General features: G+C 36.6%; 2 protein-coding genes across 2 annotated transcripts in view; one reads left to right on the forward strand and one right to left on the reverse strand.

Annotated features, from left to right (window-relative positions):
- The window catches only part of FBXL13 (F-box and leucine rich repeat protein 13), a gene marked incomplete at both ends in the record, with an annotated part of 85,143 nt that overhangs the window by 44,419 nt on the left and 27,239 nt on the right, over positions 1–13,485 (reverse strand). Inside the window, 1 exon segment of the mRNA XM_082496731.1 lies at positions 346–396. Coding sequence (XP_082352857.1) covers positions 346–396 — 51 coding nt within the window.
- LRRC17 (leucine rich repeat containing 17) lies at positions 3,384–9,514 on the forward strand (the record flags this gene model as incomplete). The annotated part of the gene is made up of 3 exons (XM_082482606.1): positions 3,384–4,140; positions 7,752–7,907; positions 9,111–9,514. The coding sequence occupies 3 exons, from the start codon at positions 3,384–3,386 to the stop codon at positions 9,512–9,514; spliced, it is 1,317 nt and encodes a 438-aa protein (XP_082338732.1).

The following is a 13,485-nucleotide window of genomic DNA, read 5'->3' on the forward strand; positions in this document are numbered from 1 at the left end:
GTACTACTAAATGAAGGAATAAAGGAACTTGGAAACAATAGAGGATTAAAATTTATTGTTGATGACAACTCCAAACTTAAAATAACAAAACCCCCTCCCCCCAGACTAGTGAAGTTTTGAAGCCTGTTTATTAAAATTAATTCAGATAGAATGTATCATTTTGCCCTGGCACTGTACAAAACCAATGAGAACTTCACTGAGTGTCTCTGAATCCTACTAGAGTCCATTTTCGAAGTACCGAAGAACACAAGTCTCTACTTTTTGTGTACCCCGATAACCACAGCACTTTAAAAAAATCTTCCTTCTCGGTATAAACTCGCGTTTGTGGAAAAAAGTCTGTAGTACTTAGACTTAAACCCTGGCATTCAGAGAGATTTAAGTTTTGCAAATCCTTACCTTCACGTGAAAAATAAAAAGTAAAAAAATGTCATATTAAAGGTGAACAGTTCAAATTATCAGTGTACGACACAAACTTCAGAATACCTATTACATATTCAGTCCATCTAGGCCAATATCCTCTCTGAAACGATGGCTACAGCAGATTACTTAGAAGAAAACACAAAACCCCAAAAGTAGAATACACAGTTGAAGTCAGCTGTCCTGAGGAAATGTCTCTTCTTACATTCCATCACCTAATGGCTGGCTTAGGAACCAAGCTTTCTGTCTTGTGTTACCGAAGTACCAGAGAGGTACCCAATTAAGCAATTTGGTATAAGGAAATGCCAGAAGTAAGTTTTCCACATAAGTTTGCCTGTTCCTCCCACCCACGTATTATGACACTACTGTTTGATTATATATATATTTTTATTTATATATATTTTTTTCAGTAGAGGCGCAGCAATCAGACCAGTTGTAAGAAAAGCCCTGCTTATCGTCTGCAGGTATGGAATTTCAGAGAATTTAGCTGCCTGAGACAGTCTCTTCTGTGTGTGTATTATTTTTAGAAACTCCCATTTTGCAGAGATAGTTACAATTCTAACAAAATAATGGAATACACAAGTCTGACACTTACACATCCTTTCACCCAGTCTTGTGCCAAATTTTTAGTCTAGCATCCAAGGTAAAGATGCAAAAACTCCTACTAAACATAGTAATACTTTTTGCCTTAATTTAATCTTCAAAAATAAATGATCTGTCTAAACCAAAATGAAAAAAAATAGGCCTGATACAGATACCTAATATAGAAAATGCAGTATGAAAGGTTTATAGAGTTAAAATAAATATATTTTAAAAATCTTTAAAAACACATTTTCACATGGTAAGCCAAATACTTGTTTTCAATTGCAATGAAGTACAATAGATCTATATATTCTTTTCTACAGGGACTGTAACTTCACTGTTAAACTGTCTAAATCAGTGCCTTTCTGAAGAGTAGGACAATACTGACAGAGATTGCACAACTCAAAAGAACCTAACCAATTAAAATCATCCTTAAGGCTGCTAAGCCACAGAAATAACATACCTTTTACATGTTTTTTGCCCTAGCCCTAAATGAGACACAGTTATAATTTTACGTGTGAACCTGTACATGCTACTGAAAGCAGCTTCTCACTTTGGTATTATAGCTGAGTATAATTTAGTTAGCAGACACAATGTAATACAGTGTAATGCATTATAATACATGTAATGTAATAAACACCAGTTCAGACCCAAGAGGTGGAAAGAATATTTCCATAATTATTTATTGCCATTCCTCCCCCAAGTTCTTACTTTTTCTGTTTCTGAGCTCTCCTGGATATAATGAGCTATCACATTACCAGAACAGTGAACAGTTCAAAACAACATAGAAGGTCCCAGTTATAATTCAAGTTATTAAAACACATGATCAATTTACACTGACTAGCATATAGCTGCCAAAAAGTAACAAATAAAATTTCATTTCTTCATGTACAGGATAAAGTCATCCATGCAAACACTCACTCACACTGTGAACTAACACAATCTGAATGCAGATAGGCAACTACAGGGACAAAATGGAGAAACTAATCAATGGGTTTTCAAAGGTAATATTAACAACTGCCCACATGGATCAGAGAGACGCAATAGCATGCACAGACACTATTGCTCCATCTGTCTAATGAGTAAGAACCGCACAAATACTGAGAATGTCCTACAGTTGCGATGTGGTTTAAACTCATCTATACCATTTTTTTAAAAATAAAAAATTTCTTTGCTTTTTACCTTATATTAGTCGATTGTTTCTAGGGAAACACAATCTTGTGGTGAAACTTCACTAAAAAGGAAGGAAACGGGCAATGTATAGGAGTACTACAGGAAACTCAGGAGGGAACATAAGACAAAATATTACTAAAAATACTGAGGCGATTTTGGACATGGTTGCAGGGAGCAGTCCTTGTCTTCTCCTAATAATTCCTAATAGCGTTCAAGGTCAGGTTGGAGGGGGCGTCGGGCAACCTGGCCTAGTGGAAAGTGTTCCTGCCCATGGCAGGGGGTTGGAACTGGATGATCTTCAAGGTCTTTTCCACCTCAAACCATTCTATGATTTTATAATGATTGTATTTGGCTTTCTTGGAAAGGCAAAAGCTCCTGGCTTACCCGTCTGTACTCTCTGTCCTCAGATGGCCAGACCTGGAAGGGGTTTGAAGCAGGCCATGGCCAGGACCTGCAGGTTCCCTTTGCACTCTGCCCACGCTCAGATGACATATAGCCACACAGACTCCTGCAAAAGATTTTTTTGGGGTCCTTCTCAGAGCAGTCCAGCCAACTTTGTCAACCTGACACGGGCCACGAGAGACACTTGGTAGTAGCAGGGCTAGTTACTATAAATTGGGGTTCGACCTGAAAACAAGTCCACACTTGAGCACAGTCTAAAACTGGGGGTTTGATAGGCACTGGATGACTTTCCCTGGTCTGGCTCTGTATGTGTTCCAGTGGGTCATCACCCAGAGAAGCTGGAAAATAACAGCTTCAAGCTCCTTTTTCAAGCTCATCTTCCAAGATGAACTTAAATACAAAGAAGATTCAGCCTGATGCCATTTTTCTGAATACATAAGAACCTTCTAACAAAGATCAGTTCGAAATTGATCCATATAGTTTCCCATGTTTAATCAAAATGCACAACAGTAGACCAGAGGCTGTAAAAACAACAAAAAAAAAGATACAAACCATGAAATCTCCAAAGTATTTGTGAAGCTCCAAGTAGTGTGATGATTGAGTATCTGACTGAATGCTGCATATTATGTACAAGCCTCCATGAAAATACCTATTTCATCTGTTCTAATGTTTTGCTTTTCTTCCAACACAGGGATCCCACATACCCCAGCTGTTCCTCCTCAGATCTGTACAACACTGATTAAGACTGTCCAAAAATTTCAACTGTTCCAGCTGTCACAGAAAATAACTGGGGCCAGCTGAATGTCAGGATGCAAGTAGTTACTATTATACTACTGCTTCTTCTTTGTAAAGCATCTGACTGTAGGAAGACAAGGAATAGGAGTTTGAGAAACAATGAAAGGGAGAACATCTTAAGGAAAGCATCTAGCACTGTTAAGCGCAATGCTCAAGGCCTACCGTGTGACATATACACTTATCTTCATGAGAAATACCTAGATTGTCAGGAAAGAAAATTGATTTTTGTGGCACCTGATTGGCCAGAGGATTTAAAACACATGCTGCTAGCAAGAAACAGGATTCGTAAATTGAAGAATAATATGTTTTCCAAGTATGAAGTACTGAAAAGTCTGGATTTACAACAGAATGATATATCAAAAATTGAGAGCGAGGCTTTTTTTGGTTTGAATAAACTTACCACGCTCTTACTTCAGCATAACCAAATTAAGAGTTTATCCGAGGAGATTTTTATTTATACACCCAGTCTAAACTACCTGCGTCTTTATGATAACCCCTGGCATTGCAACTGTGAACTAGAAACTCTTGTTACGATGCTTCAGGTTCCAACAAACAGGAATTTGGGAAATTATGCCAAGTGTGTGCACCCAATAGAACTGAAAAATCAAAAGCTAAAGCAGATAAAAGCTGAACAGCTATGTAGTGAAGAGGACAGGCAGGACCCCCAAAACATAAAACGGGATAAGCCTGAAGCTGCCAAACCAGAATTTGATTCTTCTTTGTGCCACATGTATGTGTTTCCTGTACCAACTCTGAACTGCAAAAGAAAAGGTTTGTATCTGTCCTTATAACTAAATTAATGATTTTCATATTCTTGCTCCCTCACTACGTCTATTCACATATTATTTGCAGATAAAATATATATAATGTAAGATATCCAACAAAAATCAACAGGAACGAAATTAAGCAAATACTTAAGTTACTGAAGTACCAGCACCTCATGGGTCCGATTTTACAACTATAAACATACTTATCAGTCAAATTACAGCTGTGCTGAAATTGTCATACTGATAGAGAAAAGCACAGAGTGTCTTTTCTTCTTTTCAGTGTACACAGACAAAGATAGCAAGAACTTTGCCAGCAGCGAGCTGTGAAGCAGGACTGGAGCAGCCAGCTGTGCTTCCAATGCCCAAAGGGACCTGATGGCAAGGGAGAGCCATTGCATCCTCACATTTTCTGTGCAAGATTTCTTCTATTAAGGGAAGAAATTGTATGCTTTTGTTCATAAAGAAATACCTCCTCCATGTTCCTCCTGCCAGCACCCAGCAGACATTTCAAAGTTGAAAGGCCTTCAAGAAACGTTTTTCAGACACTTGGATCCATTCCATTCCTAAATCCTTCTCAGGCTCCTAAAAGCCACAGCTGAGCCTTAAGGGTAAACCAGCTGGGGCATATATCAACACAAAAGTGCACATTTATTTGTGCTTAATATTTCCCACATTTCATCCCATGATGAAACAAAGCAAACAACAAAACAATTCAGAAGAGAGTCATCCTTTAACGTTACAAATCTGAAATAAAAAGCGTTTCTAGAAGTAGCCAAAATTGAGAGGATTTTTTCCCAACTTCTGTGAAGCATAGCATGCAACACCAGATCACTGCACTATATTTTGCCTACTTGTATCTTGCAATGTGTCTGCTAAACATCTATTTACTTTAACAGTGATTTAAATTTATGTAACAACTCTCTGTGCCCTTTTTCTTGGACCTTAATGCCAGAGACAAGCTCAGAAGTCACTATAAGGAGACAATACCTAAATATAAAGAATTAATGATTGCAGTATTTGATTACATGGTTTATCTACTATATATGTCAAAAAATGGTCCACGTTTTTACTTTTTTCTGCCCTTCCTAAATTTTTTTCTTCTTCTTACGGCTCACTTTTCTCTTCGTTCTACCATGCAGCTGCTACATCTTCTTTATTAATGATTTATGCTTTTTTACTAGCTAAAATTTATTAATTTCTTAATATCATCTACCTTACTTTTCCTTTTAGAGAGTATCTTAATTATTGGATTACAGTCTTAATTAACCTTCACAGGATCTTAATTATATCATTATTACCTTGTGTCTCCAGTAAACTGTGCTACTGAACAAAACCCAGGCATATATTATAATCTTAATATAAGAAAAGACTGACTTTCCAGCTCTCCCCATTTCATGGTTATCAAAGAGATAAGCTGAATCCATGTATATACTCCAAAACTTTTGGCAAGAAAAATGTTACTTTTTTCTCTAAGTTCCCAGAAACACTCAATGTGGTCTGTTCTTCATGGGATTTTACAGGCTCTTATGGTATTTTAAAAAAAAAAAAGGTTTCCTCTCTTTAGTACTAATAATGAAGGAATAAAGTTACTTCAACCTCTACATGAGTGTACTAGAGGGTACAGAGACTGCCTCCTTCAGGTCAAGAACAAAGTATATCACTCCAGGACTTCCTGAATGTCTAGCATGGACACATTGAGTGTGTTCGGTATTTTTTAGGAAGTATCAGATCTATTGTGCATATGCATAACAGCTGGATGCAGATATCCCACAGACATTTGGGATTTCTGAACATATGGTAATCTTTGATGAAAGCGTTGTGCTTAGTGCCTTTGCATATGATTACTGTGCAGCAGATGCACAATTTCATTGGCATTTTCATCAGAAATGGGAGTATTACGCACCCAAAATCCTGGGCAAACACAAAAATTTCTCTAAATCCACATGGACAAGTTTTCAGAATAGGAAAAAAGGTGCATCAGTTGCCAAACCTGCAAGATGACATGAAAAGCTGCAATCCGTTATTCATTTACAATGGAGGGGACAGTGACAAACAGCATAGCAGGACGGTGTACCTCTAAGGAGACAGATGTGACAACAGGTCAGCAGCTTTCAGTTAATGTCAGAAAGCTCATAAAAGAAACATCTTAAAAATACATATAACCATGTGTATGTTTTCCCTTTTGAAAAACTGCTTATTTATATCTCATCAGACCAGTGACACACCAGATCTTTCAGTACTTCAGAATGAAAGTATCCTATGTCCTTGATTCTGTTTTACCAAAAAGAGAAACAAAAGTTGGATCCAGAAGTAACTTCTGTTCGCTTTTCTGCAAAAGAATTTGTATTCGCAAGAGCAGTTGAAAAAATCTGCTTTCTAGTACTGCCAAACTCTCCAAGTCTGTAAATTCAAGTATTATTTGCATTCATAAGGTGACAAATAGGCTCTGAAACTTTGACATCTGCACAAGCAGGAAGCACTCCAACCAGAGCAGACTGGAGTACTTTTGTATTTATAATATCAAAGCTCTGCTCAGAATCAGATATAAAGCAGGAAGACTCTGATACACTGTTTTAGTCTCAAGAATACCGGATGAATTAGACATCTTCAGAACTTCAGAAGTACACTGACAACATAAATTTCGGCACAGATCCAGAAACTACTTGCTTTCATTCAAAAACGGTCAAATAAGAGATACTGCTCACTTTCTTGTAATAGCAGCCCAGGATTAGAATACCCATTGAGTAAATATAATCCTGGGGATTAGCTTTATTAACATTATCCTGAGAGGATTCAAACCGCAGTTTGCACTGCTCAAGGATGTGCCCTCACTACTGGACTAGAAGCCATTCTTTCTGTAACTCTTTTGCAAGGAACACTGTACGGATACGTACACAGATGACTGGGAGGTGCTCGGCTACTTTGGTAGCGCCAATGATACAGGTAGGATAGAGAAGTAGACAGACAGAATGTCGCTATGCTGCCTGGACTTAGAATAACTGTAAGTATCGTAACAAATATAAAGTCTTCAATATTCCTAAAACACAACATAACTTTAGCTACAGAACTATAGTTATAACTATATATGTTACTATAAATATCATAACAACTAGCATTTTTGTTGCTGATAAAATTTAGAACATTTTACTTTTTGGCAACATAAAACAAAGGATTTAAGACAGCACATTATAATTTGATTATGGAAGAAGTTCACATACCAATGAACATTTTTTTATATCATTACTCCGGTTTCTTTTCTTTAAATGATCAAGCCCTTCACATGTACTTTTTATTAGTATAGTATCTTCACTACCTACCCTATCCCTATGCAAATTAATAGTACCATTCCATTAAAATAAAAATATAAAACACATGAAGAGGCTTTACTATAGGCACTAATGAAGAGAACAATTTTCACATGACATTTAAAGATACAAGTGAACAAAGCAATGAAATTCAGAAGTTGAAAAAATATGTTGACACTAGTAGTGGGGGTAAAAGGGAAAGAAAACAAGAAAAAATGCTAGACTGACAAAACTCTGTGTGCAACTGTGATAATTAAGCAGTAAGAATAATCTAAAGCTGACATAAGTTATGTCTTTTTCATTTTTTAAGATTTAAAGAAAGTTCCAGGCAACATACCTCCCGATATAGTTAAACTTGATTTGTCCAACAACAAAATTAGACAACTACAAAACAAAGAGTTTGAAGATGTCAGTGAACTGAAGATATTAAACCTAAACAGTAATGGAATAGCTTACATTGATCCTGGTAAGAATTATTTTTAATATTAATTAAAAAGTTATTTGTGTTTTATTAATTATAAACTTTGATAATGTCTTTATCAGATATAAATGTGGGGAGAAAAGGATTTAAACATCTAGAAGTTGATGCATATTTTACCTTTTGTACCACCAATTCATAGAGTGAAGGTTTGCACTGAAATGCATTCATCATGGAAGTCAATGAAGAGAGTCTGATTTCAGCTGCCCTTTCTTAACACTAAACCAACCAAGTGCAAAAATTTAATTCTGCAGACTGAAGGTTAATGATTTCCCAAAACACTAAATAGTTGAATGATTTTTTTAAATATCTTTGCCAAATCTAAGAAAACTTGTCGCATAATGAGGCTACTTTTAAGTTATATTGGACAATAAAGTAATAGACAAACTCTTTTGGGTTAAAAATCACTATATATGATCATGCTTAAGTTATATGTTACTAGAAGTCAAGTGGCCTTCTTGGCAATTTGCTTATTGCCTGTGTGTATTCATTTTTAAATTATGAAAGCAGACAGAAGGAAGATAGAAAGCTTGAAGCAAAAAGAGCCTTCTCTAGTAGCATTTTGGAAGTTAAACAGCAGCATAAAGTGTTAATATCAGTAAAATGGTACTTATGAGGTTTAACATTACACATAGTCAATTTATTTAAATTAAGACTTCTGTCATTAAATGAAACAGTGTACTTGCAAAAAAGTATGAACTGCTCTCTGAAATGTGATTCAGAAGCATTATTATGAAGCTCCATGTTTATTATCTTCCATATCTTAAAATATTAATTTAAAGGTTGTACACACACAAATACGTACATACATATAAAAACTAGTAGCCCCGCACGCTAATACATAATCAATTTCCATATTTCTACTTCTGTATCACAACAATAACAGTAGACTTCTACGAGCAAACCATTCATTCACCCTCACTTTCCCTATTCTACTCTTGCATGCTTTAAGTGTTTTATAACTTCACCAGCAGGACAACTCCCCTAATGTCAATATATTTATACCAATATGTCACTTCTCAAGGCACAAGCCATATTTTAAAGTTCAGTGTTTGAAAAGTCTTTTTTGTAGCCTTTAGACAAAAAAAAAATAAATGTATAGTTATGAAAATGTTTTTCCTGTTGCAGCTATGCATGTTTTTTCCTAAGTTATCTTTATAAGGTACCAATAACTATTTTTCTATTGACTAGCTGCTTTCTCAGGCCTCAATAACTTAGAGGAGCTGGATCTATCAAACAACAGCTTGCAGAATTTTGAATATGGCGTACTGGAAGATCTTTACTTTCTGAAAATACTATGGCTGAGAGAGAATCCTTGGAGATGTGATTACAACATTCATTATCTTTTCTACTGGCTGAAGCATCACTACAATGTTCACTACAATGGCCTAGAATGCAAAATGCCCGAGGAATACAAAGGATGGTCTGTTGGAAAATACGTTCGAAGTTATTACGAGGAGTGCCCAAAAGACAAGCTTCCCATTTATCCAGAAACTTTTGATCTGGACAAAGAAGATGAGGAATGGGAACGACACAAAGAACAATCAGTTCAAACAGTAAAGAAGCACGGTGTAATTGTCACTGTGATAGGCTAATAAGGGAATCCCTTTTTTTTTTTTAGTACATTCAAATATTTGATACTTTGACAAAGAAAAACATGCTGTTTACATTTTTGTTAATTATACTGATTGTTTGTAGGACTATCTGCCTACAAAGATTTCTGTTTATTGCAGTTAGTAATTACTGAATGGCATTAGTTATGCAGCATCCTTCATCAAGTAATTTTTTCTGACAATTTGTTCTGGACATTCTTGTGAAATATTTTGGCAAATATTTGAAACTATACAGTATAAATCAATAGACACAAATGTACATAATGTGGTGGGGAGGAGCTGCTTTATGTATAAACACAGCTTATGTGTTGACACAGAACTTGCTGCAGGATTGTGACCAAGACACGTTTTTCTTGAATGTATTGACAGTTCTTTGTATCTATCAGTTTCCTGAAATATTCCCAGAAAACATTTCTAAGATTTTTGTATCAGCTTCCTGTTGTTTTATTGTATATGAAAAATCAAACTGAAGACTAACCTTAAATACAGTTCTACAAAAACAGGAATGGCAGTTGTTACACTGATTAGGATTCAAATCCAGAAGTTGGGTTCTACTTGCTGATTTACCAGTGTTCCTGCTCAGTCTTGAGTGAATAACTCAGCCTCTGCTTCTTCCATACCCGAGCTGCCAGAAACCATGAGTAGCCAAGACATGGTTGGTTCCCAAGATCCAGCTCCACATGCTCATATTTGCCTTGATTGGTTTTCGCAGTAGGCAGAGCTGAAGTCTTTCTAGGAAGCATTTTAAGCTGTCATGTCAGTCTGACAGAGATTACATGACATCACTTCTAGGTGAAGAGGACCACAGGAAGGCTGCTGTGGTCTGCATCCAACATGCCACCGCCCATCCAAACTGAAGGTAAGTATGCTTTTGAGTGCTCACTAAAACTGTGGGACGTTCTCCGAGTCCGCCCTTCCCCCAGCTCATTTGTAAAATGCACGTTATAGCACCTCCTTATCACACAACTGTCTATGTGAATATAAGTTCATTAAAAACTGATTATTCTAACACTATAGTAACAGAGTCATACAAATACCCCAGCTAATTAGAAATTATCTCTAACGATAAAACTCCTTGCTACATAATATACCGGTTAAAAGTTCCTTTACAAAAAAGCTGGTTTTACTGAATGACTATTCTTAGCTTTTACATAATAGTTGTATTTTTTTTAATTTCTGCATCAGTTAATATTGAACTATCAGAACTAGTGCCTCTTAAAGAAAGATACTATAAACCATTTTTTACACATGGAAAGGATAAGTAACTCCCAAAGCTCACATGGTGGACAAGTAGGAGATGCTGGGTTAAAACTTCAGTATTCCCAACTCAAGCCCTAGACCAATCTTCTGCTGTTAGATCAGTAAAAAATATGTAAGTGCAGGATAGAGAATCAGGGCCAAAACTTCAAGTATCTGTTGGCTATCATGGAAGAAGTTCTGGAAAACATTTTTTCCTTTAAAGATCTGCACGGTTACAGTGTTTGTGGATTCCTCTGGTGCTTTAGCCACAAGCCCAAAATGTCACACGTTTTGTCTTAGAAGTGCAATACAAAGCACTCAGTGCTTTTATACTAACATGAAATAAAAGAACAACATAATGGAAAAATTCAGAATTTATTAAGGGTGATAGGAATGCCAAAGAATGCTTAAGCAAACACATCCTATTATTAACTGCATTCCTTCATGTCCTCCATTATTCAGATTATGAATATATTTAATGGTTCTTTACTGATAAACTCCATAATTTAGCCATTTCTTCTGCAACATCTTTTAAAAACTTCATAGCAAATACAAGAGTATCTGATTCATCTCCACTCCTGGGAATATCTTAACCATTATCTTAATTATTAACGATTAATCCTGTCAAGATGGAACACAGATGAAAATCCCATTTGGCCAGTAATATTCACTAAATGGGGCATTTTCTAGAAACTTAAAAGTGCTGAAAGAAAAAAAATCTGTCATAAATACTAGCCAGCATTAAGTGAACTACTACTCCTCCTCTCAAATTCTGGAGGATTATTTCAGTACAGAATGGAACTACTGGGAATGATTGAACAGGACAGACAATGGAACCATAGCAGAACATCTGTATTGGCAGCACAGCCAATGAAGAAAAGCTGAGTAGGAAAAAATGAATTTATAAACAATGTTAGGTTAATTTCTGCAAAGAGTCAGTGTTAAGGAAAAAAAAAAAAAACCAAAACAACTAGCTTGAGGAAGGCTAAAGTCTGGGTAGAAAAGGCAATCCAGGAAAGGAATATAGGATAAAAGCTGGGTGAGAGGCCTCTGATCTCTGTGGTCAGCAAAAGGTTACCAGTGGAATAAGACTAAGGACCATAAGCAGTGGCCTAATTATCGTAAATAACAAGTTCAAAGGGCCTGGGGATTCCTAAACAGATCACAAAATGACCTGCTTAGAACCAAGGCTAAAACCTGGGGTCGCAGTGATAAATAGGACAATTGTTCAGTACAAGCCAGAGTTAAGGGTTGTGTGTGGGATCATTCAGGGTTCAGTAGCACCCGAAAGTGTTGCATCTGCTGAAGGTTCAAGGGGGATGATGAGCTGAACATGCTGCCTATATACAACAGCACAAGATGTTTGGTGACAGCTATTAAGCGTGAAATCTGTAACCGAGGGACATATGAACAAGGACACTCTAGAGCAACGTGGCTCAGCAACTATCCTGCAAGTTAAGGTTTCAGTGTGAACTTGCGAAATCAGTGTCACCACAGAAGCTCCATGAAAGAAACACTTGTGCAATAACACCAAAATGAAATCCAATACTTAAGAGTGGATCTGTCTAGAGCTCTGAGAATCAATAAGTGAAAAGGCTTCTGGCAGTCAAGAGAACAACGGTCTGAAGTTTTGAATGCGGGAATTGTCCTTGCTACTATTTTCCTTAGATGGCTTCTGGAGCTTTCAAGGAGTAACTAGAAGTTCTATTCTTTTAACTACAATGCACTATAATTTTATTCCTTACTGTCTAAAGTTATTGCATATTCCAGTTTTTGCAAGGATAGTAGAGAATTGTTGTAAAATAGACATAGGAGTATTCAAGTGGTGGTTTAGTTTCCTATAATTAAAAACAAAGGAGTGGGGAGGGGGGAGAGCCCTCCTTGAAAAACTAGCTGGAACACATTAGGGTTTTCTGCCTGTTGGCATTTTCAGACACCCATAGTGAGGATGCGGCAGAACAGGCAGTAACTGCAATTGCAAATAATGTAAGACTGTTTGAACAGGAAAAGCATATAGGAACTATGAAGATAATACAGAAGGAGGCAGCCCAAGGAAAAAGACTAAAATATATTTGAAAAACATACATATGGGGGAAGTGACTAACAGTTGATAAAAACTTCAGCATTACAGGGTTAATCGCTATTTCTCTGAGCTTCTCTGAAATGTACTGTAAATTAAAGTACACCCTTCATGAAAAGCCACAGCCACAAACCACAATTTAATGCTGACATTTCTTTCTTTCTGTACTGTTTAATCACAAAAGTCTCAGAAGCAATTCCATGTCCAAAAGAAAATCATGGACCTTCCTCTTCTTTTATATGCTTTTTGAGTCCATCCTTTCAGTAATTTCTTTCTTGATTCCCCTCCTTCCTCTGTCCATACCCAGGAAATAATTGCATGATAGTGCATTGTCTTCCTGATATGCAGTATATGTACCAGGAGTGCTGTCTTAAGGGATAAACCCCGTACTCCACAGAAGCAGTGCCCCCCTATCTACACAGCACACATGAAACACAGAAAAGGTTATTTTGTGCCATGTTTTGCCATGACAGGGTGCAGGAGAAATGGATAGAGCTGTCAATACTGTGACCTCTACCGAGAATAAAACACTTCAAAAGCTTCAGAGGAAATTTTAGCTCCTGCATTATGAATATGAATGGCAGCTGTTAAATGCAGTTCCCAGTCACACATGGAAGTTAAATGATTCTCTAAA

Source organism: Vanellus vanellus, assembly GCF_965231255.1.
Source record: "Vanellus vanellus genome assembly, chromosome: 1".
NCBI classification, from domain to species: Eukaryota; Metazoa; Chordata; class Aves; order Charadriiformes; family Charadriidae; genus Vanellus; species Vanellus vanellus.